The 26,551-nt window shown below is 45.1% G+C and overlaps 1 protein-coding gene and 1 pseudogene across 2 annotated transcripts in view; one reads left to right on the top strand and one right to left on the bottom strand.

The window, feature by feature from the left end:
* The window catches only part of ZC3H7A (zinc finger CCCH-type containing 7A), a 37,917-nt gene continuing 11,628 nt past the window's right edge, over positions 263–26,551 (top strand). The window contains exons 1-14 of one of the 2 annotated variants that reach the window (XM_018040696.1): positions 263–404; positions 11,416–11,517; positions 12,469–12,508; positions 14,802–14,999; positions 15,745–15,903; positions 16,140–16,220; positions 16,314–16,352; positions 17,200–17,233; positions 17,851–18,134; positions 19,557–19,764; positions 20,865–20,929; positions 21,477–21,663; positions 22,700–22,861; positions 26,082–26,278. In XM_018040696.1, coding sequence (XP_017896185.1) covers positions 11,450–11,517; positions 12,469–12,508; positions 14,802–14,999; positions 15,745–15,903; positions 16,140–16,220; positions 16,314–16,352; positions 17,200–17,233; positions 17,851–18,134; positions 19,557–19,764; positions 20,865–20,929; positions 21,477–21,663; positions 22,700–22,861; positions 26,082–26,278 — 1,722 coding nt within the window. In that variant the 5' untranslated portion in view covers positions 263–404; positions 11,416–11,449. Of the gene's footprint in view, positions 405–11,106; positions 11,331–11,415; positions 11,518–12,468; positions 12,509–14,801; positions 15,000–15,744; positions 15,904–16,139; positions 16,221–16,313; positions 16,353–17,199; positions 17,234–17,850; positions 18,135–19,556; positions 19,765–20,864; positions 20,930–21,476; positions 21,664–22,699; positions 22,862–26,081; positions 26,279–26,551 lie in introns of those variants that run through there. The other variant, XM_005697510.3, reaches the window with a different exon arrangement.
* On the bottom strand, positions 8,248–8,914 carry LOC102174716 (annotated as a pseudogene).

The following is a 26,551-nucleotide window of genomic DNA, read 5'->3' as shown; positions in this document are numbered from 1 at the left end:
GCCCCTCCACTGGCTCCGCCCCGCGGCCGCAGCCAGGCAAGGACCGCGCGCCAGCTTCGGGGGCGGCCCCGGAGGCCGGGGCCGAGGGTCGCCGCCTCCCGGTGCCGCCGCCGCCGCCCGGCCCGACGTGGCGCCGCCACCGCCCCCGGCGCCGACGCTCGCGGGCGCAGCCAATGGCGGCGTCTCCCGGGCGGCGGGCGCGGCCTCCGGCCGCCAGAGGGCGCCGCGCGGAGGCCGAGGAGCCGCCGCCACCACCGCCGCCGCTGCCGCCGCCAGGTCGCCGCGGAGGGAAGCTACGAGCGAGCGCCCAGGCCGCCGCCGCCGCCGCCGCCGCCGCCGCCGCCGCCGCCGCCGCCTGCTCACCGCGCGCCGCTGCCCGCCCGCCGGCGCGGCCGTCCCCGCAGGTAGGTGCGCGCCGCCCGCCCGCCGGCCCGCGCGCCGCCCGGCCCCCGCCCGCCGCCGCCTCGTGCTCGCGCGCGGCCGGTAACGGACACGGGCGGGGGAGGGGCGCGCTCTCGGCCGCCCCGCGGCGGAACGGCGGCCCCGGGGCCGCGGGGCTGGGCCACAAAGGGCGCGCGGCCCCGGCGCAGGGGCGGCCCAAGCGCGCGCCGCCGCCTGGGCCCCCGCGGGCGCGCCGACGGGGGCGGGCGGGTCCCGGTGCCTCCCTCCCTGGGGGGCGGCGGGGGGGGGCGCGTCTCCGCCAAGTGGGGCGCAGGGGCGCCGCCGCGCGCCCCATTCCCGCATGCGTTTCGGCTGACAAAACACCCCGTCTCTGGTTAACTAAAATATATATGTATGTATATATTTTCCCGTACTATTTCTGTCTGTTTGGTGATCGAGGACCCCCACCCCCACCAATCCAGTACCTTGGTTTTGGGGGCGGGAAAGATGTTCGCGGGGCGCCTGGCTCGTTAATTTCGGGTCACTCTCTCCGCCCCTCCCACCCCCCCCGTTATTTATTTTTTTGTTTTGCACGGAGCTCACGTCTAGGACGTGCACGAATGGTTTCCTGTCTTTATTGTGGACACCGAGACGGCCCGGGCTGGAGGTTTCTCGTCCCCACCCTTAAAGAATGAAGACCTGTCAGTTCCCATTAGCGTGAATTTCCTGTCGGGGACGGTCACTGCAGGGGTGTGGTCCAGCTGGAAAGCTCTGGCTGGTCCCGAGAGGTCGCGCCTGCACCCTGATTGGGTGAAATTTTCGGGACTTGGGTCTTTCCCCCAACCCCGTTCTCCGATACGTAGTTAGGTATTTTAAAGGCCAACGTCCGCCTGAAGTTCTTGTGAGCTGCCTCCGGAAGGTGGCCGCTGACCACCGGAGCGGTTGCAATGTGGCTTGACCTACTAGAGATTCCCTCTTCGGTGAAAGAAACACACCTGATTTTAAATCACTTAGGAGAAAACAGTAAAGCACCCCCATTCGTCATTTTTTTCCTGCTTAAATCATACAGGTTGAGATGATGTTTCGAACATACTGGGTTAATTTAAATACATTCTTAATGTCACTGGTTTCATTTTGCTCTCTCTTAACATGGCTACTTGAAAATTTAAAATTAGATATGTGACTGGCATTATATTTCTATTGGACAGCGTTCAGCCAGAGCTTCGGAAGGGGGCAGGGGTGATTAGGAGCCTGTGCCATCTGCTTATTTTTTTCTGATTCTGTGATGGCATGTGGCCTCCTTCTCTACTAGGCTCTCAAGGAATCCCCTGCCTCTTCCCTCTCACCCTCAGCTGGACTGCCCAGCTGAGTGCTTAATGAGGATCTTGTCCTAATTTGCAGAATAATTCAAATTAGTGGAGGGAATTTTCTTTGCTGAAAAAACGTTTTCTGTCTGCTGTCTACAGGAGCCTGCAGATAGTTTCACTCAGAATCAGACCTTGAGCTATCGAAGCTGAATATTTTTGGGGGGTGGGGTGTATGTTTGTGTGTGTGTGTAATGCAAAGCACATGTTGATTTTCAGGTCCTCTGACACCTAAATGCCTTCCTTCAAGTTCTTTCTTGGGTGCTCATCACACACCGAGCTACACTCTTTTCCCTTCCCACCTGTTAGATACTGTTAGTTTTTACCAGTACAAGTGGTGGTTGTCAATGATACTGTCCCCTAATTCTTCATTTTGACCAACTGTAAAGCTTGTCAGTTTGGGAGGGTTAAATCAATGTTAAGTAGCAGAGAATCAATTAGTATAGAATCTCAAGTCCAGTAATGGTGACAGTGACTCTTGGAGAGTTGTGAGCATGCCAGTAAAGGACAAGGTGGAACAGAAGGTGTCTGTATTCTTTGCCTTGCTTACTCTAGAATGACTTTCAAGAGAAAGTATAATGTGGGGAGATTTGATTTCCAGATAATATCTTGAAGTGTGTGTGTGTTAGTGAAAATACTTTTTCTCCAGAATCAGGATTGAAAGTGAAATTTGTGTTTTCTAAAGTGTGAAATGTTTACAAATCATCAGAAAAACTTTAGATAGTATTTTTCGGGTGGAGAAATAAGAAAATGTTCATCCAGAAGTTTAAAATGTATACTTGTTCCAAATGTCAGTTTAAAAAATTTAATTCACATACACGCACACACACAATAGAAGCATATTAAGTGAGGTGAAAATTTCCTTTGATGCAAAGAAACAGGGTCATTTATCCTTACCAGGTCTTGCCCAAATAAGTTTGCTTTTTAATTTTGTTATGAGTTTAGCGATGTGTTGTTTTTAGTTAACTAATTACTGTTAATTTCATATACTGTGACGCCTTGGGAACCAGATAATTAATACAGTAAAAGGCAGAAATTTTTCTGTTGCACAAATGAGAAAGTGGAACCTTTGTATTTTATTAGAATATGTGAGTCTGGAGCAGGGTAGTAATCTGGCAGTTCAGCACACCTCTGTAGTCCTGGGCATGCCACTGACCCAGGGCCTGGGTGCCCCTGGGCAAGCTGTCTGCAAGATTTTTTGTCTTTCTTGTCCATTCCTCCCATACAGGATTCCTGTGTCAGGCAAGATGTTCCCAGGGCCTTAGGAGGCCTGGGCCCCGGAAGGGCCACCTGGCACATGTTATATCTGAGAGATCTGAGAGCAAGTTCAAAGTGAACAGCTAGGGGGGTGGGGTGGGAGAGGGGTTAGGGGAGGAGTAAAAGTGTGAAATTGCCTCCCTGATGTTGCTTAGTGCAGCCTTCATCTTGGGGCTTTCGTTTTCAGTAGAAGGGGCAAACTGCCTCATAAGTGTATCCAGGAGGAGATTTCCCTGTTCCAGGAAGGTGCCAGAACATCTATGATGACGTTTCCCTCCCTGGGTTTGTGGTCTCTGTGGGATGTAATGTGTCCACCCGCTTCTGTAAGTGTTGCAAGCCGGGATGACAGGGAACAGTTACTCTAGCTACTTGGTGTGTGGTTTGGGCCCTGACCCAGGGAGGCTTGAGTCTGAGGACTGCACTGACTACAAGCTGATGATTATAATTTTTCACTTGCAGCTTAGGAATGCCTTTTAAGGCAAAAATTCAGGCACTGTGCTGCACATTCCCTGGGGCACCTTCTCTGGTCCTGTGTGAGGATGTCTTGGAAGTACGGCTGTTTAATAACATTTACTCCTCTTTCTAAACACATGATGTCGTGGGCGGAGCGTATTTCCACTTGCCACCTGGCCCTGGAGTGCTGTCCTAAAATTCCCTGTGTCCACACCATCGACCCCCTCTGCTTCTCTGAGTTGCTTTAAATTTCATCCCTTGCCGACGTCACCCTGTATGCCTGAGTGTGCAGAGGGCTGTATTTATTCGGTTCCTCTTGAGTGGCACTGAAGTGCCCACCTGTCTGTGGCAGCTGCGTGTGTCTTTCAGAGCCCAGCCCCGGCGCCCTCAGAGCCACGCTGGCCCTCCTGGCAGAGCTCCTCGGATGGGAATTCAGGCCCGGGGCCAGCCCAGGCGGCTGGGCCGCTTTCTGGCTGTGCGATAGTGGCCCGGCCGCATCACCTCTCTGTGCTTCAGCTTCTTCTCAGTACCTGCCTCTCAGAATTCTTAGGATTGATGATTTCACCCTCATAAAGCACTTGGAACAATGCCTGGCATCCAGCCAGAGCCGTCAGTGATGGCTGTGATTTTTGCCTCTGCCGTATATTGTAGTCACATTTCGCTTCCTTGGTGTCTTCTGATAATGGACACTGGTTCCCAAAGTTACCATGAAAGGCCAGAATTTCACAGTTTTGCATTTCATGGTTTAGTTATAGCTTTGTGCTAGGCTTCGACTAGTGGGTGTCACCTCACAGGCACAGAATAAATATATAAGGAATTATACCGGAGAGCCAGGGTGCCTTGCCTTCTGTGAAGCTTCAGGGTGAGTAAGGAACTTAAAGTCAGCTGCTTCCAGAGAGGTGATGTATGTTCCCATTTACAGTTCAGCTAATTCATGAATTGTCGTCGGTCAGTGGCTCCCTCATGTCCGACTCTTCTGGCCCCCTGGACTGCAGCACTCCAGGCTCCCCATCCTCCACCATCTCCCAGGGTTTGCTCAGACTCTGTAATTGAGTTTCTCGCTGATTTTGTTTATTTATTTTTACAGTTCAAAGCTCCCCCCCTCACCCTCCCACCACTTCCTTTCCGTTTAAGGAGAAGAGGGTGTGGCTGACTGGCTTTTCCCCTGTTGGTGATGTGTGAACTCCTTCAGGAGTGACTTAGGGGTTCAGGTTTTTCCTCTGTTGGTCCGGTTGATTCCCACCCTGTTGATTCACTCCCTTGTTTGCTCCCTAAGGACGTGGGGTCCCCGTCAGCCAGTCCCGCTGGCGTCCGGTCACTTCCTCTTTGGCCCTGTCCTTTGGTTTCTCACGCCTGCCTTGACTGAACCGCTGTCCCGGGGACTTTGAATGGAGTGTCCTCTTTACACTTGGCCACTTCATTCATTCTTCGCTTGGGTTCTCATTGACCTGGACCCAGGGAGTGTGAGGTGATCGCATCCAAGAAAGACAGGGGGTCTCCTGGCAGGGAGTGATGAGGGCGACAGCCTCTAAAGCTGACCCTGAAGCCCAGACTCAGGGCTGAGAGGAGCCAGCTCAGGGCAGATCTGAGAAGGGTGTCGTGGGCAGAGGGAACTGCATGCATGAGCTCCCGGAAGCGCGGAGCCCTTGACTCACCCCAGGGACCCACAGGAAGAGGAACAGCGTGACCCGGGCCGGGTGAGGGCGGCGTCGCCGTCAGGAGTCTAGATTTAGTTCTGGGTGCTGAGGGGACGCCAGCAGAGGAGTTTAAGCAGGACTGTAATACCCAACTTGTGTTTTTAAAGAGCATTCCTTGCAGTGTAGTGTAGGGACGGGGTGGGGGAGGGGCAGTGGTGAGCTCCGGGGCCCAGAGCAGAGGTGGGGGGGAGGGAATTGCGACACCCCCCCTGTGACTGGGACCGGGGTGGCACAGGAGGCCTCACACGCTCAGATTTGGGGTGCCCGGCATGTATTTTTGACAGTGTCACCGACAGATGCTTTGTGGGTAGATTAGTTGGATGTGGTGAGAGAAAGGTTTCTGGTTTGAGCAGTTGGCCAGGAGGTGATTTCAGTACTGAGAAGGGCAGAGTTAGGCTTGAGAGGAAGAGGGTATAACATTAGGGGCCTTCCAGTTAGACATGCTGAGTAAAGGTCACACACTGGCCCGAATTTTCTATGGGCCTTACACATGTCAGTGTAGGATAGATGGCCTTTTTGTAAATGGCATTTGGACAACTAGTAGCTATTTGAGAGGGAATATGTATGTATATATATATATATATATATCACTCCTTAGAGTAAACTGGTGGATCCGGTTTAAGGAAAAGAGAATATATTTTTTTAATGAATCCGTGAGACTACTAGACGAAAACATGGAGAGTTATTTCGTAATCTCAGAGTGGTGCAGGCATTCCTTTCTTTCTTTAAATCATTTTACTTCTTTATTTATTTTGTCAGTGCTGGGTTTTCGCTGCTGCTAGGGCTCTTCTCTAGCTGCAGCGAGCAGGGGCGACGCTGGTTGCGGGGCATGGCCTTCTCGTTGTGGTGGCTTCTTTTGTTGCAGAGCCCGGGCTCGAAGGTGTGTGGGCTTCAATAACTGTGGCATGTGGGCTCAGTAGTTGTGGCACACGGGCTTAGTTGTTCCGTGGCCTGTGGGATCTTCCCAGATCAGGGACCAAACCCTTGTCGCCTGCCTGACAGGCATTCTTAACTACTGAGCTGTCAGGGGAAGCCCAGGCATTTCTGAGTATGTCAAAATCCAGAAGCCATAAAAGAAAGTATTGAGCTACTTAAAAATAAGACTTTTGCTGTCAAAAAGTACTATAACCAACATCAAAAGTTTGACATCACGTTGGGGAAAATAATAATAACATCACAAAGAACTGCTTTCCTCAACACATAAAGAACTTCCATGAATCAAAACAGCTCAGCCTGGAAGAAAAATGCACGAAGGAAATGAAACAGCAGTTCACAGAAAAGGAAGTACAGACGGCTCTTAAATCTTAAAAGATGTTCAGCCTCACTGACGATAGGAAGACTGAAACAAACAAAGCCCCAGCCACAGTTGTCACACTGTCATCTCCCTGATGGCAGTGGAAACGTCCAGTAATTTCTTGTGCACTGGTGATGGGTAGGGTCATTTGGTAAAACTCGACAGTAGTTGGCAAAATAAAGAAATACACCTACCCTTCATTCTTTGGAAATTCTTTGAAGATATGTGCATATGAAATGTCCTGTGTACCTGGTGAACTTTTAAAGACTGGAAACAACCACAGTGTCCTAGGGGCCTGGTCACGTTCCGGTGCAGCCGTATCACGGAGCCCGCTGCAGGGCTGTTCACGCAGCTTGATGTGTGCTGACGTGGACTGACCTTCAAGATGCAGTGCCAAGTCAAGAAAAGTAAGGTGCAGACACATGTTAGGAGCCCTGGTTTGTATAAAAAATAGCGTATCCACAGGATATTTTTAACTTTTTATTTTGAAATAATTACATACTCAGAGGATACTGCGAAAGTCATATATTGACTCCCACAAACCCTTCGTCTGCTTCCCCCAGTGGTGCCGTCTTGCCTACCTGAAGTGCCGTAGCCAAGCCCGGAAACTGACACCTGTATAATGCTGTTAACCAGACTACAGACCTTACTCAGCTCTTCATTCACGTGTGTGTGCGTTTCTGGGCAGTTTTATCCCACGTGTAGATTCAGGTAACCACCTCTGTAGTCCAGGCACAGCTTTGTTCACAGAGTGTCTTTGTCAGGATGCCTAACAGATCTGTGTCAATGATGTTCCATTGATTGATTGCCCTCAGAGGGCACCCAAGCGGCTGAATGATCGGGCTGGGAAGGCGACGTTCCTTTTCACTCTCATGGTATTTTAAAGCCCTGCTTTCTGAACAGTGGGTGGCGTCTGGACATCCAAGTAGAACTACCAGGTAGAAGGTTATCTTCGAGCTCTGCTAGGGGATGGACATGGGGCATTGTCGGGCCCTCGAGAATTTTCACATCTGGGTGGGGCAGGGGGTTCCTGAGGGGAGAGGGTGGGGGGACACAGGGAGAGGGGTTTTGGTGCCCCCAGGGCCCTCACGTTTAGAGGTCAGCTGGAGGTGAAGCCCCCTGCCCCCGCACTTTGAGGAGGGAAGAGACCCCTGTCATGTGCTGCTCAATTTGAAGAGAAATGGTTGTTGGATTAACTTTATCAAGTTCTCCTTCACTTTAAAACTGAGGCAGGGTTCTGTTGACTGGATCCCAAAATAAGATGGTGTGGAAAGCCTTTATTGTTTTATTTTAAAGTGAGATGTTGGGGGAGGCTTCATTTCACAGGTAAAACTAACTATGGTGGGAAAAAGGCCGAACAGTGATTGCCCTGGGTGCAGGGTAGGGGAAGACCGGCTGGAGAAGGGGCCCGAGGGAACTTCCTGGAGTAAAGGCAGTGGCGTGTCTCAAGACCAGGGTCTGGGTTACACAAATGTATCATTTGTCAAAACCTGCCTTAGCGTATTTGCATTTTACCTTAAAAACTGCAAACAGCTGTTGAACTCCACATAATGCTGAGGTGTTTCGAGGTGAGTTATAATTGATGTCTGCCGCTCACTTTGCAGTTTACAAAATTGTGTTGGTGGATGGACGGAGGGTGGGCAGCCGTCATTAAGGATGGACAGATGTAATACATATACCAAAATATTCATTGTAAGATATAGGTAGTATAGAGGTATATGAATTCATGGTAAAAAAAATTTTTGTGTGTGTGTGTGTATAACATTTTTCATAACAAAATTTAGGGGAGAATTCTATAAAACACAGAACGCTGTGTCATATGATATTTAAATGTCACCTCATGCTCTGTTCCCCGATTTTTAAACATGTGAAAGTGGCATGGTGTTTCCTGCTGTTAAGAATCTACATCTTACTTTCTCTTAATCACTTGCTTGAGTCGTCAGCTCTTTCTCTGCTGCCCTTTGTCCTTAAGAGGCCAGGGTTCAAGGTTTTTGAGCACTTCCTGGGGAAGCAGCTCTAAGGCTCTTATCTTGGCGGATTATCCTAACCCCGGAGTCCCTTCTGAGTCCACAGATTTGCTTTTTTTGTTGTTGTTACATAAATGAGCCCGTTTATTATAGGCTAGGCAACGTTGTCAAATGGTGGTGCTTCTCTTGGTCCTTCAGTTCCTTCGGTCTTCTTTCTGATGCAGCCTTGACTGTGACGGCAGAGGTGGGGATGAAGGTCCAGGCGCCACCAGCTGCTGTTCTCACACGGGAACCTCAGTGCCGAGTGCCCACGGCTCGTCTCTTCTTCTTGGTTTTGCTGCAGAAGGAGCAGGTGTACTTGGCATGCTGGCTGGTTTCAGTTTTCCTCACCATTTTCCTGGGGGAGGCATCATAACAGGTCCCGTGTTTGCCCATGATTCTGACCTCCTTGGTGCATTTCGCCAGGTGGCTGCCACCTAGGTCCGAGCCCAAGAGCCAGATTTACTTTTCAAGTGAACCTCAAACTAATTCCACAGCTCGCCAGGCAAGGGTGGGGAGAGGCCCATGGTTCAGTGAAGGAGAGGAGAGGCTTCTTGCCTGCAGCTTCTTTTCTTCCATCCCAGTCACTCTGGCCTGACCACCCTGGGCCTCCAAGTGCAGCCCTGGGTGCCTTTCCCTGGGCCTCCAAGTGCGGCCCTGGGTGCCTTGAGCTCCAAGGTTCTGACTCGGCCTTAAGTTAAAGGAGAGAAAACTCGAGTGGCCCCGGAAGGGCTCAGAAGCCACATAGGCTTCTTTGAATACTTTCTTTTTCCAGTGGTCATTTATTCACAAGATTAAAAAAAATTTTTTTAAAGGTTTGCTGTGAAGAGACTCTGTCTTACCCTCTCCCAGCCCCCAGGTTTCTCTCACTGCTGTTGCTTCTGTGAATCCATCTGGAGCTATCTTGTGTATGGCTCGTGCTCAGTTGCCTCAGTCGTGTCTGACTCTTCGTGACCCCATGGACTGTAGCCCGCCAGGCTCCTCTGTCCATGGCGTTTCCCAGGCAAGGATACTGAAGTGGGTTGCCATTTTCTTCTCCAGGGGATCTTCCCGACCCAGGGATCACACCCATGTTTCTGGCATTTGCAGGTGGATTCTTTACAGCTAAGCTACCAGGGAAGCATGAAGGTTGTTGAGGATGTAGAGTAAAAGTTCTCATCCCAAGGAAAAAAAAATATGTTTATATTCTTTCAATTTTGTGTTTATATGAAGTGATGGATGTTCGCTAAGCCTGTTATGGTGATCATTTCGTGAGGTTTTTATGTCGATCATTGTGTTTTACACCTTACCCTTACACAGTGCTGTATTCAATAAAACTGAAAGGGGGAAGAAAAGAAAAAAGCCTTAGCACCAGTTCCCAGGTTTCCGGGCACTCCAGCCTCCATCCCACGCTATACTTGGAAAACCTTGCACGACACATGGTGAGCAGTAATGAAGCTAAAGCAATTCCACTATGTATACTTGAAACATGGGTGCAGACCCATAGTTTTCGTGACACGATGTCCTCTTAGAATTGACTCTCAGGAGTCCTCGTCCAAGGGTGACTGTGTGGACCCCCCAACCCCTTCCCACCCCACCGGGGAGCATCTAACAATATCTGGAGATACTGGTGTGCCACATCCGAGGGGAGGAGTGCTGCTGGGACTTAGTGGACAGAGGGCAGGAAGCTGCTAGCATCCCACGGCACACAGGACAGCTCCCCACGCTAGAGCTTGTTGTTGTTATTTAGTCTCTAAGTCTCGTCAGACTCTTTGCGACCCTGTCCTTCACTATCTCCCAGAGTTTGCTCAAATTCACGTCCATTGAGTTGGTGATGCCATCTAACCATCTCATCCTCTTTCATCCTCTTCTCCTTTTGCCTTCAATCTTTCCCAGCATCAGGGTCTTTCCCAACGAGTCAGCTCTTCACATCCGACCAGAGTAGTGGAGCTTCAGCGTCAGCATCAGTCCCACCCGTGAATATTCAGGGTTGATTTCCTTTAGGATTGACTGGTTTGATCTCCTTGCAGTCCAAAGGACTCGAAAGAGTCTTCTCCAACACCGCAGTTCAAAAGCATCAATTCTTCGGTGCTCAGCTTTCTTTATGGTCCAACTCTCACAGCTATGCATGAGTACTAGAAAATCATCGCTTTGACTATACGGAACTTTGTAGGCAAAGTGATGTCTCTGCTTTTTAATATGCTCTCTGGCTCTGTCATAGCTTGCCTCCCCGAATGGCTGAGACTGAGTGACCCTAGTTTAGGACACTGAGAGGTGACGTTTTATCCCGTTTCTTTTCTCTGTGGTTCTCCTGTAGCTTTCTGGAAAATACTGCATGAACAATGGCCAGTCAGGGTAAATACCCCCGGTGTTGACATCAACCCGAGTTACATTTAAGGTAAACCCTTACCATCTAGAAAATTTCAATTAAAGTAACTTCACTTAGATCCTCATTCTATCAGTTGTATCAACAAGGATTGTTTCAAAAGTCTGTGTAACAAAGTACGGATCAGGCTTAGACTGCTCACAAGGAAGTCAAAATCCCTTGGAGGCAAGCGGATATGAAACCTTTTTGCTCCTGGAAGGTTTCCAGAAGCAAAACAAGGCCAGGACTGTTCTCACGGCTGCTTCCGCGTGCGTAGAGACAGGCCAGAAACAAAACCTGCAGTTGAAGGAGGAGGGTAGATGAGAGGGGGAGAGAGAGGTAACTTGTGCGTGGGGATTGTTTAGGAGGCGCCTGCCGAATCTGCCCGGTTGTTCAATGTGGAGCAGGCAGAATGTGGACACCCTCTGCTCAAGGCGCATGAGACAGCGGGGACCACTGACCCAGCTCAGGTGGTGTCCTCGGTCTCAAAGACCCTAGTCAAGCCGGAGGATATGGATGCGTCCACAGTTAATTGTGCGACATGACCTTGATCCTGAGTGTTATAATTGGGGTCCAGGAGCCCCGTGCCTTGTGTAACTTGTTGCCTGTTTCTTTCCAGATTTCTCCTTTAGAAAGTGGATGTGTGGGATAACATGTCCAGTGTGTCCAAGGAGAGAAGAAAAAGGCAGCAGAACATTAAAGAAGGACTACAGTTTATACAGTAAGGGCTCCCCGCACGCCTCTGTCCTCGCCACGTAGCAGTCGCTTTTTGCTGTGGCTCTGGATTTGGGGGGGGCAGGAGCACTCCCTTTTTGCTGTGGCTCTGGATGTAGGGGGGGTAGGAGCACTCCCTTTTTGCTGTGGCTCTGGATGTGGGGGGGGTTAGGAGCACTCCCTTTCTGCTGTGGCTCTGGATGTAGGGGGGGTTAGGAGCACTCCCTTTTTGCTGTGGCTCTGGATGTAGGGGGCGGTCGGACACTTTCAGTCCTATTCACCTGGGTTAGAAATCAGATATTTTTGTCCCAGCAATGCTTTCTGCTCCCGGAACATCAGTCCCTTTGTGTTCCGAGGTGGATCTTGCCATCACTGATATTTCAGGGTTAAAATCCTGGCTCATCTCCCAAAATGTTCGACGGAGGAATTTGAACCTAGTTTCACTCTGATGAGGGAAAGTCAACATCGGTCAGCACCCAGGCCTTTTGTGGCCACACTCCTTCTGTTGAGAAGCCCGGCCTCAACTGGCCTTCGGGACACACGTCAGCGACAGGACCACAGCCCGGGTGGCCGTGTCCAGGCAGAAAGGCTTCTTTGTCCCTCCTGGGAAGGGGATATTCTTTCCCCTCTGTTCTGCAGTGAATTGGAACAAGTAGAACTAGTGGTTCTGTACTATTTTAAAACTTTTTCGGCATTTAAAGAATTAGGCCCTCTGTTAGTAGAAGTAGATTTTGAAAGGTAAATGTTACCCTAAAGAAAATACAAAAGAATAGTTTTAGATTTTTTTGTGTGTGACTGCAGTTATATGTGAATCATGCTCATAGAGGACAAGTAGGTCTTTAAAATGTGCTTTGAACCAGTGATGAGCTAATGAGAAGCCCAGTTTTAGGGTCACTCCTGGATGAACCAATCCTGACAGGGACCTGATCAGCAAAATTAACTGGTTTCTTCTTCTTAGGTCACCGCTGTCGTATCCAGGATCACAGGAACAATATGCGGTAAGGAAAAGATCTGTTTGAAAGTAGCCTGTGAACTGTCACATGTAGCCTGGCTTGGCAAACCCCAGTGCGGCCCTCTGTTTTTGTGAATAAAGTTTTATTGGAACACAGCCATGCTCACTTGCTGGTGTGTTATCTGGCTGCTTTCATGGCATGGTTGAGAGAGACCGAATGGATCACAAAGCCTCAAATCCTTACTGTCTGGGTATTTACAGGAAAAGTTTGTCAACTCGTGTAAATAAGACAAGGTTAGTTTCTTCTGGCATCCTTGGACGGTTGTATTTTCTTTCCTCTGTTAATGTCGTTTTGAAGTAATTTCTTTGAGTCCCTTGACAGTTACTTTTAGCCTTTCATTTCAGGAAGAATGAGAGGGACAGATTATGATTGAGAGGGACAGAGTATCTTCTGGTTTCTCTTTAGCAGAGAAATTGTCACAGTAAAAGGGTGACTTGGTAATCAAATGAAAGAGCTGGAGATGAATCTAGTTTGAGAGAAAGCCCAGTTGGCTAGGCCTGGAACTAAAGATTGCCTCATCTCTGCATACCGTTAGTTCCCCGTGGCTTTGTGTCTCTGCGGGTTTTGGTGTTTCTGAACGTCATTCCTTTCTCTCTGCCTCCCTCCCTCTCTGTTCATTTCAGTCTCTTCCTTCCTTTTCTCCAAATAGACATAGAACTGTAAAGTATGAGAGCTAGCAATCATGTGGAGCAGTCCTTTGATTTTACAGACAGGCACTCAGGGCCCAGAGAGGGGAATCAGCCTGTCTCTCAAGTCACCTCAGTCGTTAAAGATTGATCTGGACAGTTTCCTTTGTCACTTTCATCAGCTTAGACGTGAATTCACGAAACGAGATGAAGAGCTGTATGTTTATGTGCCCCTTGATAGGAAAGGATTACTTATTTAATTTTTTTTGGGAGCTGTACTGGGTCTTCATTGCGGTGCACAGACTCTCTAGTTGAGGTACACAAGCTTAGTTGCTCCGAGGCATGTGGGATCTAGTTCCATGACCAGGGATCGAACTGCTGTCCCCTTCATTGGAAGGCAGTTTCTTAACCACTGGGCCAACAGGGAAGTCCCAGAAAGAGACTTCTAAAATCTTAAAGCAATGATAGCAATCCTGAAGGAAACTTAAAGAACTTTTGCCCCTACCAAAAGAACATGTGTACTAAAAGCAATAAAAAAAAGATTTGACATCCCCTGGAAGAAAATCTATGACCAACCTAGACAACATATTAAAAAGCAGCAACATTACTTTGCTGACACAGGTCCGTCTAGTTGAAGCTATGGTTTTTCCAGTAGTCTTATATGGATGTGAGAGTTGGACCGTAAAGAAAGCTGAGCACCGAAGAATTGATGCTTTTGAACTGTGGTGTCGGAGAAGACTCTTGAGAGTCCCCTGGACTGTAAGGAGATCAAACCAGTCAGTCCTAAAGGAAATCAGTCCTGAATATTCACTGGAAGGACTGATGCTGAAGCTGAAACTCCAATACTTTGGCCACTTGATGCGAAGAGCTGACTCATTGGAAAAGACCCTGATGCTGGGAAAGATTGAAGGCAGGAGAAGGGGATGACAGAGGATGAGATGGTTGGATGGCATCACCGATTCTATGGACATGAGTTTGAGCAAGCTTTGGGAGTTGGTGATGGACAGGGAGGCCTGGCGTGCTGCAGTCCATGGCGTTACAAAGAGTCGGACACGACTGAGCGACTGAACTGACTGAACCCCCTAAATCAGTAAGCCACCTGAACATTTACAAAAGAAGAAATACAAATGGTCCATTAAAATGTGGAGAAGTTCAGCCTTGCTGGTAATCAGATATGCAAATAAGTAAAGGATACCGTTTTTCCTCTAGAAATTGGTAGATTTTATGTGTGCGTGCTCACGCACGTGTGTATACATGTTGGCAGGGGTACATTCAAGCAAGCCACTATATGCATTCATCGTTACTGCCTTTTTTGGAAAACAATTATAAATACCAGTTAGAAGCCTTAAAATGCTCATTCCGCTTGTAGGAATTTATCCTTGGCACAGAATTGGCGATGTCAACAAAAATTGACAGGCTGCTTTTGCAGCACTTTTCTTAATTGATTTTTTTCTTGGAAAAAGCAAGCACGAGGAAACTCTAGCTGAGATAGTAGTGACCTGGCCTAGATTTCATAATTTCTTACAATAGTGCTTGTTGCTCTGTCAAATTATTTCCTCTGAAGGTTTAGATACAGAAATTAAAATTTGCTTGCACTCTGACTTGTTCCTTAAAGAGTTTCAAGGGGTAACATTCTTTTTATTTCTTTTAAGGTATATTTACACGCTCTTGTGAGAAATCTTTTTAATGAAGGAAATGATGTTTATCGTGAACGTGATTGGAACCACTCCATAAGTCAGTATTCAGAAGCTTTGAGTATAGCTGATTATGCAAAGTCTGAAGAAATTTTAATCCCTAAAGAAATCATTGAAAAACTATATATAAATCGTATTGCTTGCTATTCCAATATGGTGAGTTGTGACTTGTAAAGCAGTGTTTCTGGAGAGAAAAAAGATTTTCAGTAACATAGTACATTAGCAAAAGTCAGCTTTCTAATTTCAGTTTATAGGAAAGATGTATTAGCTGCTTTAGAGAGGCCTCAAGCTTTGAAAAATCGATTTTGGCCAAATACTTATGAATTTTTAAAAATAATTTTTTAGATACTGGTCCTTGGAGATACCCTTTTGAGTATGGCTTTGGGGGAGGGGGTATCTGCTCTTAAAAAAAAAAAAAAAGTCAGCCTAGAAAGATACAGGTATTCACAGATGGGTGTATCAGTTGTCTCTGCTGACAGCTTGCTCCTTGTTTCTCTTAGGAGTTATTTTTATTTTTTAATTAAAAAAAAAGGAGTAGTGAGCCTTCAAAAGAATTAATACAACCTCTTCACTTATCTAAACTTAAAAAGTAGTATTTTGATGTTCTTACAGTTTTCATATAGACATTTACACTTAGGACCTCAGCTATACCTGGACAGCTTTCTTTCTTGAAGATCTGGGGTCTTTTATGGCCAAAGGTCTAGGTGGTGGGTACATAGGTAGCCATGATATTCTTTCTACTTTTCTGTATTTGAAATTTCATAATGAAAATAATTAAAAAAAAAAAAAACAAATAAAAACCATTACCAATCCATTTTGAGAGGAGAATCTGAATTTGTTTGTGTTTGCATCATTGCAAGACATGAATTGATTGCTAACTTTATTTGGTCTCACTCACCAGGGTTTCCATGATAAAATTTTAGAAGACTGTGATACAGTCCTCAGTTTAAATGCCAGTAACTACAAAGCTCTGTATCGGAAATCTAAGGCTCTAAGTGATTTAGGAAGATTCAGAGAGGCTTATGATGCTGTAGCAAAGTGCTCCTTGGCAGTGCCTCAGGTATGGTATTTATGTTCTAATTCATTTGTTTACATCCTAGCCATTTTATTGCTTCTATGTAGACAAATGGCATCAAAAAGTTATGTTTTCCAGCTAGCCGTCCACCTGCTGCAGCTGGGAATAAATGCCCATAAAGCAAGTGTCTTGACAAGGATAAATTAGAACTGCTTTGTCCCTTCACCTCTATGGTTAGTAAATATAACCCTCCATTAATTGTATATTCTGACTTTTTTCAGGATGAACATGTAATAAAACTAACTCAAGAACTAGCTCAGAAACTGGGATTTAAAATAAGAAAAGCATATGTTAGAGCCGAGGTAAGCTGGAGTTCTCGCCGTAAGTTATTTTCATTTTGTTTTGTAACTTGGAGTCAGTTCTGGTTTTAAATTAGCATCTTAATTTTCTTTCAGCTCTCACTAAAATCAGTTCCTGGGGATGGGGCTACAAAGGTAAGGTCATTACTCTTGTAAGAATCATAATGTTTAAAAAAGAAAAGAAGAAGTAGTAGCAGTTCTGCTTTTAATATTTTGGGGTTTTGTTTATTTTTGAGGCCTTTTGATTCCTCATACACCTAAGTGGCCAGAGCTTCCTGCCCTATGAAAAGAAAACAAACAGCTCCAGTCATATCTTTTACTCTCAATCAGCATTTCCTGAAGGCCCATGGCGCATTTTACAGGATGTTCATAGAAGTTAGGTGTTTTTTAGAAGTCACTGGGTTAAACATATATCTTTTTTAAGGATAAGTCTTCTTAGAGCTGTTAGGAGGTCGCTGTGAGTTGGGGAGGATGGAGTGGCTACACGGGTCCCTCTGGAACTGGAAGGCTCCTGAATATGCTTGGAGAAGTACTAGGCCACACGAAATGAGTGGCAAGAGGCCTGCACTGTTTAATCCTACGTTATTACAAAGGTTGGGCTTCGCAGCCAGGTGGCCTGCCAATGCGGGAGACGCAAAAGATGCAGGTTCAATCCCTGAGTCAGGAAGATCCTGAAAAGGAAGTGGAACCCTACTGTGGTATTCTTGCCTGGGAAATTCCATGGACAGAGGAGCCTGGTTGGCTACAGTCCTTGGGTCACAAAGAGTCAGACACGACTGGGCATACACTGGACTGGCCCACACGACTGAGTGTGCACTGGATTGGCCATCACAAAGGCTTATGCATTCTGTTTGTCTCTGTCTTAATTGGAAGGAGGTCAGATGTGAGAATTGGCATTGCTCTCTTAGAGCAAGTTTTATAGCTTGCTTTATAGTCTAGAATCCTGAAAATACTATTATCTATTATTTGGTTCAATTTCTAGGCTTTGAACTGTTCTGTGGAGGATATCGAGCCAGGTATGTTTGCACACACACGTCCTCTAAATCTGAAGTGCCAGCCTTGGGGACTTCCCTGGTGGTCCAGTGGTTAAAACTGCACGCTTCCATGCAGAGAGTGTGGGTTCGACCCTAGTCAGGGAACTAAGATCCCACATGCCTCACTGTGCACCAAACAAAAGAGAAAAGTGCCAGCCTTAGATGTTATGTACGTTATAGTGTTGTTGGTTAAGATTGCTGGGTCGTTAGTAGTATTAAAACAAGAGTAATTTCAGAAACCACCTCTGTGCCTCTGGCTGTGTCAGTAGTGACTGATGGTACTGACTGTCAGCGAGCAGTTGTTTGGTATCCACCGTGGCATCACCACCCTCTAGTAGCTCCACCCGAAAGGAGTCCATGTATTTTGAGAAAGGAGGAAGCATTTCCACAAGTGAATGTATCTGTTCCTGGGCAAAACAAACTTTTTTTTAGAATTGCTTTTACTCTTTTATTTGAATTGGTTTCGCTGTTGTGTCTATCTGTTTATAATTGCTTTCATATTTTCACCTTGCTCTTCATTTTCTCTGTTATTGGCCATTAACAGTAGTATTACGTAAATATATTGAAAATAAGTGAGCACATGTCCATTCATGTTACAGATTTATTAGCTCCGAGGCAAGAAGCACCTTCTATTGTTTCTATACCTGCATCCAGTTTTTCTCACCAAGTTGGAAATGAGCTGGCTTCAGTTTCTATTATGCCCTTAACTTCTGTTTTGCCACTGCAAGTGGAGGAGAGTTCTCTACCGTCGACAGTGTTGGCAAATGGAGGAAAGATCCCCTTCAGCACACCGGAAGCGTTTTTAGATGATGGGGATATGGTCCTCGGAGATGAAATAGACGATCTCCTGGATTCTGCACCTGAAACTAATGAAACCGTCGTGGTAAATTTCAGTCTGACTCCCTTAAAACCTGACTTTTTCCCCCCTCTTTTTTTAAAAAATTGTGATATAACCTGATAGATATTTTCAGTATTGACTGTACGCTAAACTTAGGCTTTTCTTGAAAATTACTTTTGTCCTTTTCCAGTGGTAACTGGTACTTTATTTTATAAATTAAAAAAAAAAACCAAACAGAACATGCTAGGAATCACATGTTATGGGAAAGGGAAATTTAACTCCCTGGCAAACAATAGACATTTGGCATGTAAGGCAAAATGAATTGATGGATTAAGGATTTCTCATTCCTTAAGGATGATTCTCCTGTAGCTACATAACCATAAAGCAAACTTGGGTCCACAGGCCAGATGTGGCCTGCTGCCTCTTTAGTACAGCCCGAACACAAAGACTGGTTTTGAGATTTTTACGTGGCTAGAAGAAAGGGAAAAGAAGAATAATATTTAAGATACATGAAACTATCTCATGACACTGCAGTGTTGAGTAGTTGCGCCAGAGGCCGTGTAATCCACAAAGCCTGCAGTGTTAATAGGGCTATATTAATATCCAGCCCTTATAGAAAAGTTCACTGACTCCTGCTGTGAAGTATATTAAGAAAGGTAGTGGCAGCAGGGATGCTAGAATGATGACGCAGAGAGGGAAACTCAGAGCTGGTTTCCGGGGAGAGTAAGACCAGTGATGTCCTTGTGGGGCTGACAAAGAGAAGATGTAAAAGGCAGACAGACGGTGGGGGGTGCGGGTGGGGCAGTTGGTCCCTTCCACTTTGACCTGAGGCAGGTTATTTCACCTCTCGGTCCCTCGGTTTCCCTCATCTGTACAGTGACAGTCCTCGTAGGATGCACCTCAGAGGGTTAGGAGGATTAAATGGACGGTATATCCCGCCATTTATAGAAAAGTTCGCTGACTCCTGCTGTGAAGTATATTAAAATAGTGGAAGGTATTTTAATTGATACAGGGGGCTCTCGAAAAATTGTCGCTGTGTGGGGGAGGGGCAAAGCATCGTTCCATTTGTTCTCATGAGGTTGTACATTGACATCTCCCAAAAGATGGTCCCCAGTTCTCCAGGCTGCTCCAGCTCCCTTCTCTCGACCACCCTTCCTTCCGCCCTGGCCCCCGTTGGCTCAGAGCAGGGACTGTTAGGAATCCTAGGAAGATTGGGAAATGAAGCAGGGACTTCTCATTTGGGTCACAGAGATATTAGAAGTCACATCTCCAGACTTTTTAAAAAGTGGGCTGGAGAGGAAGTCAGCTCTGTCGCTTGGATTCTGCATCTTGATTATGACTTCAACTTTGTTACCTAACAAAATCACCCAGTGGACTAATTTGTTCTTATGTGCTGATATTAAAAGCAGTTTGGCAAGCTTGGGACAGAGTTTCACGGACTTCGTTCTGATCTTGTTTCCTCCCCAGCCGTCAGCCTTAGTCAGAGGCCCCCTCCCAACTGCCAGCGTTGGCCCAAGCGTCCCCTTCTCGGCGGCATCTCTTTTGGGCGCCTTGCCCATCGGGGCGAGGTACGCACCCGCACCCTCCTTCTCGGATCTGTATCCGCCTTTGACTTCATCCTTAGAAGATTTCTGTTCTTCTTTAAATTCATTTTCAATGAGTGAATCTAAACGAGGTAAGACTCGAACTGCTTATGTAAACAGTTACAGTTCATTTTCTAAAAAAGACAGTCTGTTTAACTAACACTAGGTAGTTGGTACTTGAGTTATTTTCATTGTAGCTGAAAATACACTGTAGCTCTAAAACCTGAAGCTTCCTGTTTTAAATTCTCCTGGACTTAACTGTGCCATTGTGGAGATCAAGAAGCAAAGGCCTAAGAGTAGGAATGTATGTGGCACTGTTTGTTTGTTTGTTTTAATAAGATAACTTGTTAAGGTGGGTGTCTGTTGTTTGGGGGGGGCGGTGAGATGACTTTTAATGTTTTCTCTAGAAAAGGGATAACCCCCTCTTAAAGGGTCTTAAAGACAGGTTATCCTTTTAAATTCTGAACTAGGCAATACTTTAGTTAAGACTAATTTAAAATCAGTGTTTAGAATGATAATAGAACCACGTATTTTTGGCTTCATCCATTGAGCTCAGCAAACTAGGGTACTTTACTTTTGCAAAGGATTGCTGAGGTTTGGGCCTGACTCCTGTTTTTGTAATTCTAGGCTTAATGTATCCTTTAAGTAGCCACAAGAAAAATCTTCATATTTTTGTCAGGCATCATTACAGTTAAACGAATCAACATCAAAATAATTGATTTAAAGTTTGGCAACTGAACAAATGAAAATTTGTGGAAAACAGAGGGCAGAGAGAAAGGAATTGAGTGGCAGACGGAGAAAAAGAAAGAAGTTGAACCTGACTGGTTCTCTTAATGTTTTGATGAGTTTCTGCTTCACACTTTCAAAAGGAGAGAATCCTTTTCCATTTTTAATATGAATTATCTTCTTAGTCTTTTTTTTAACATTCCCATTTGATAGGCCCTGCCTTAGCTCATGTCTCTGAAAAATTGCTTTTTATTGAAATTTGTTTGTCTAAGGATTATTTATGTCCTTGGTTTCTGGAGGAGAAGAGAGACTCCATAGCCCTTTTTGGGTGTCAATAATGAGCAAGAAAGCTTCTCGGAACTGGGAGGGGAAATAAGGTGGGAAGCCATAGTGAGCTACTAAGCCCTGATGTTCTTATTACGTGATTAGAATGAAAAGGTCTGTTGAAGTTTTTTTATTATTTTAGATCTGTCCACCTCAACTTCTAGAGAGGGAACAGCGCTTAACAACAGTAATTCTTCCCTTTTACTTGTAAGTGCCACTTCCTCTTTTGTAACTTCGTCGCTTAAATTGCAAATAGGTCTTTTACTTAAGTAACTGAGTTATTTGAATGAACGGTACCAGCTCCCTGGAATTTTGTGTGTGCTGTGGGAAAGAGTGCTAAAATAAGACTCTTCTGGAACATCCAGTAATAAGTGCTCTGTGTTTAAGGCTGGATCTGTCATGGCATATTAATCAACAGTGTAAGAGGCTTTAGCACAGTGTGAATGACGAAGAAATGCAAGATCAGGGCATGAAAACCCTGTTGGCTGATGAAGCAGAACAGTTGCCCATCGCTTGTAACAACTCATGGAGCATCCCAAAAAGTGGGGGAGGGGCCTAGAGACCCCAAGGACAGGAACATGTAGAAGGAAATGGTTTTTAAATAGAAACGTAGTAAGGACAGAATAGTCCCACCTCTAGTCTGTGCAGAATGTCTCACTTTTGAGATGCGTTTGTTTTCTTCTTTAGTGATAGTGCAATATTTTTTGGCTGTTTTTTGTTCTTTTTGTTTTTTGTTTTCTTATGCTTCTTGCAGATGAATGGACCAGGCAGTCTGTTTGCTTCTGAGAGTTTCCTGGGAATTTCAAGTCACCCTCGGAATGACTTTGGAAACTTTTTTGGAAGTGCAGTAACTAAACCCGCTTCTTCAGTGACCCCAAGACATCCCCTTGAAGGAACCCATGAACTGAGACAAGCTTGCCAGATCTGTTTCGTAAAATCAGGTCAGGACCAAACCAAGGAGCCCGTCAATAACCTGAGAGTGTTTAGGAATTTGTAAATCTATGTGGAAACACCAACTATTGTGACTCTTGTATCTTTATTTGAATTCTTTCTAAAGAAGCAGCAATTATTGATTAGGAGCCTTTAGAGTCTAATAGGATAAGTTTCGGTTCTTTTTGATATAATTTTATGTATAGAATCATTTGGAATAGAATATTTAACCTGATTTTGAAAATTCTTTGTATTTTAAGTATATGTTTAAGAATGTGATCATTTTCAAATAGAGTGAGAACTAGAAAAAAGCATTTTAAGACCAGTATGTGATACAGTATTTGTGAAAATTAGAGTACTTTCTGTTGGGTTTTTTCATATCTTTACCCCTAAGTCAAGTGATACAAACACAGTTTATTCTAAACGGGGCCCAAATTCATTTTCTTACTTAGTTTATTTAAGCACATGCTTTTCCTTTACTCAGTTGGTAAAGAATCTGCCTGCAATGCAGGAGATCCTGGTTCGATTCCTGGGTTGGGAAGAACTGCTAGAGAAGGGATAGGTTACCCACTCCAGTATTCTTGGGCTTCCCTCATGTCTCAGCTGGTAAAGAATCCGCCTGCAATGCGGGAGACCTGGGTTCGATCCCTGGGTTGGGAAGATCCCCTGGAGAAGGGAGAGGCTACCCACTCGAGTATTCTGGCCTGGAGAATTCATGTACTATAGAGTCCATGGGGTCACAAAGAGTTGGACATGACTGAGCGACTTTCACTTTCACTTTCCCTTTAGAAGCCATTAGAATTCTTATTCTAATAAATAAGGATTATATCTTGGGAGCACTGGTGCTTTTGTTCTTTGTGTTTTGTCTGACAGCACAAAAGGCAAAAATTACTTTCCCTAGCTTGTTTTACGTGGGGGTTATGAAAGGACTTTTTCATGGGAATTTAATAATCATTATTCAGTTGCTCACATCTGCTTATAACTGTTCCTGTAAAATGAAATGATACTTCTTGTGCATATGAACAATCCTTTTTATATCTTTTTCAGGGCCTAAACTAATGGATTTCACTTATCATGCTAATCTAGACCATAAATGTAAGAAAGATACTTTAATTGGTAGGATAAAGAATGTAGAAGATAAGTCATGGAAAAAAATACGTCCAAGACCGACAAAAACAAATTATGAAGGACCTTATTATATATGTAAAGGTATGTGCTATAATTACTTAATTGGTGTACCATGGCCTAAGTGAGAAACAATTTGCTACTTTTATGGCAATACCCCCAGTAATACTGTTACTAAAAATGTTTAGAGTTAACAGCAAATTCCTTGGTTTGAAAGATTAGTATTTTTTTGTATTACTTTTACCTTTGCTTTTAATTTGCTGTCTAGTGGGTGTTTAATAGTTATTTATTGAAATAGGGATTTCACCAGGTTTTAAACAGAGAACTGTCTCAAACTTTGGGTTCTCTGACATAGTCTAAGCAGAATCAGAACACTGAACTACGGCTTTGATAATGTCACTCTTTTAATGTATTTTTGAGAGAAACGTAGTGTTTTCATTTTGTCAGACCGCTCCACCTGAATGAGCTTTCAGTCAATTAAGTTGCTTAGTCATGTCTGACTGTGCTACCCCATGGACTGCAGAACGCTAGGCTTCCCTGCCCATCATCAGCTCCTGGAGTTTGCTCAAACTCATGTCCATTGAGTTGGTAATGCCATCCAACCGTCCCAACCTCTGTTGTCCACTTTTCCTTCTGCCTTCAATCCTTTCCAGCATCAGGGTCTTTTCCAGTGAGTCAGTTCTTCACATCAGGTGGCCAGAGTTTTGGAGCTTCAGCTACAGCATCTTTCCTTCCAATGAATATTCAGGAAATGAGCTTTGAATGTCCGTAAATAATAGAATGGGAAAGACTAGAGATCTCTTCAAGAAACTTAGAGATACTAAGGAAACATTTCATGCAAAGATGGGCTCAATAAAGAACAGAAATGGTAGGGACCTAACAGAAGCAGAAGATATTAAGAAGAGGTGGCAAGAATACACAGAACAACTGTACAAAAAAGATCTTCACAACCCAGATAATCACGATGGTGTGATCACTCACCTAGAGCCAGACATCCTGGAATGTGAAGTCAAGTGGGCCTTAGAAAGCATCACTATGAACAAAGCTAGTGGAGGTGATGGAATTCCAGTGGAGCTATTTCAAATCCTGAAAGATGATGCTGTGAAAGTGTTGCACTCAATTTGCCAGCAAATTTGGAAAACTCAGCAGTGGCCACAGGACTGGAAAAGGTCAGTTTTCATTCCAATCCCAAAGAAAGGCAATGCCAAAGAATGCTCAAACTACCACACAATTGCACTCAACTCACACGCTAGTAAAGTCATACTGAAAATTCTGCAAGCCAGGTTTCAGCAATAGGTGAACCGTGAACTTCCAGATGTTCAAGCTGGTTTTAGAAAAGGCAGAGAAACCAGAGATCAAATTGCCAACATCCGCTGGATCATGGAAAAAGCAAGAGAGTTCCAGAAAAACATCTATTTCTGCTTTTTTCGACTATGCCAAAGCCTTTGACTGTGTGGATCACAATAAACTGTGGAAAATTCTGAAAGAGATTGGCATACCAGACCACCTGACCTGCCTCTTGAGAAATCTGTATGTAGGTCAGGAAGCAACAGTTAGAACTGGACATGGAACAACAGACTGGTTCCAAATAGGAAAAGGAGTACATTAAGGCTGTATATTGTCACCCTGCTTATTTAGCTTACATGGAGAGTACATCATGAGAAACGCTGGGCTGGAAGAAGCACAAGCTGGAATCGAGATTGCCAGGAGAAATATCAATAACCTCAGATATGCAGATGACAACACCCTTATGGCAGAAAGTGAAGAAGAACTAAAGAGCCTCTTGATGAAAGTGAAAGAGGAGAGCCTAAAAGTTGGCTTAAAGCTCAACATTCAGAAAACAAAGATTATGGCATCTGGCCCCATCACTTCATGGCAAATAGATGGAGAAACATTGGAAACAGTGGCTGACTTTATTTTGGGGGGCTCAAAAATCACTGCAGATGGTGATTGCAGCCATGAAGTTAAAAGACGCTTACTTCTTGGGAGAAAAGTTATAACCAACCTAGACAGCATATTAAAAAGCAGAGACATTACTTTGCCAACAAATGTCCGTCTAGTCAAGGCTATGGTTTTTCTAGTGGTCATGTATGGATGCGAGAGTTGGACTGTGAAGAAGGCTGAGCGCCGAAGACTTGATGATTTTGAACCGTGGTGTTGGAGAAGACTCTTGAGAGTCCCTTGGACTGCAAGGAGATCCAGTCCATTCTAAAGGAGGTCAGTCCTGGGTGTTCATTGGAAGGACTGATGTTGAAGCTGAAACTCCAGTCCTTTGACCACCTGATGCGAAGAGCTGATTCATTTGAAAAGATCCTGATGCTGGGAAAGATTGAAGGCAGGGGAAAGGGATGACACAGGATGAGGTGGTTGGATGGCATCACTGACTCAATGGACATGAGTTTGAGTAAACTCCGTGAGTTGGTGATGGACAGGGAGGCCTGGCGTGCTGCAGTCCATGGGGTCGCAAGGAGTTGGACACGACTGAGTGACTGAACTGAACTGAAATGATTTTTTAAACTTAGGTATTGAACATGCAAACATCAGGGCTTTTTTTGTCCTGTCTGAAATAAAAGTAATTTAGAATTGTGCTGCTGTTTTTTTTTGTTCGTTTGTTTGTTTTAAGAGTTAATACCATTGTGACTTCTCTGGGGGCTCAGATGGTAAAGAATCTCCCTGCAATGCGGGAGACCCAGGTTCAATCCTGGGTCGAGAAGATCCCCTGGAGAAGGGAATGTCTACCCACTCCAGTTTTCTTGCCTGGAGAATTCCATGAGCCTGGCAGGCTACAGTCCACGGGGTTGCAAAGAGTCAGACACAACTGAGCAACTAACACTTCCATGCTTTCAATACACCATTCCTGCATAGTAATATGTGTACCATGGTTTGAAGCTATCCATGAATTGTTAGAAAAATTTAAACAATGCACTTAGTGTGTTTAATATTCATTGGCTTTGAAAACACAATGGCCCATGTTTTAAATGTCTTTTAATTCCCTGTCTCCCCCCTACTTTTTTAATAAGATTTTGTTTGAAAATATATATATATGTTTTTCCTTTTTCAGAGGATAGTTACTTTACAATGTTGTGTTAGTTTCTGCTTTACAGCAAAGTGAATCAGCCACACGTATACATACATCCCCTCTTCCTTGGATTTTCCTCCCATTTAGGTCACCACAGAGCATTGAGTAGAATCCCCTGTGCTATACAGTCGGTTGTCATCAATTATGTTTTATTCATATTAGTATACGCATGCCAATCCCAATCTCCCAATCCATCCCACCTCTGTTAATTTCCTGTCTTTCTAGATGTTGCCGCTGAGGAGGAATGTAGATATTCAGGCCACTGCACATTTGCTTATTGCCAGGAGGAGATAGATGTCTGGACGCTGGAGCGGAAGGGGGCGTTCAGCAGAGAGGCTTTCTTTGGTGGCAATGGAAAGATCAGCTTTACCGTGTTCAAACTGTTCCAGGAGCATCTTGGAGAATTTATATTCCTTTGTGAGGTACTGTCTCCAAGTCTTCTTTCGACTGTGAAACAGGTAGTGGTTTCTGACCCAGAAGTATCAAGTGCTTAGCTCTGGTCCTGCTGTATGCTAAAGCATTTGCTTAGCAATGGTAGCTACTATTACTATCCAAAAGAATAACATTAAGACATCCTATTTGCCGAGTGTTAATTGACATATGCTTGTAATATGTAAGTATGAATGTCATCAGCATCACACAAAAGTTATCATCTTGTATTACATTTTTATGATAATTCTTCTCTGTCTGTTTCA

This window comes from Capra hircus, chromosome 25 (assembly GCF_001704415.2).
Source record: "Capra hircus breed San Clemente chromosome 25, ASM170441v1, whole genome shotgun sequence".
Lineage (NCBI taxonomy): Eukaryota > Metazoa > Chordata > Mammalia > Artiodactyla > Bovidae > Capra > Capra hircus.
The sequence above is the reverse complement of the archived record's forward strand: the minus strand, read 5'-3'. Positions and strand labels throughout refer to the sequence as shown.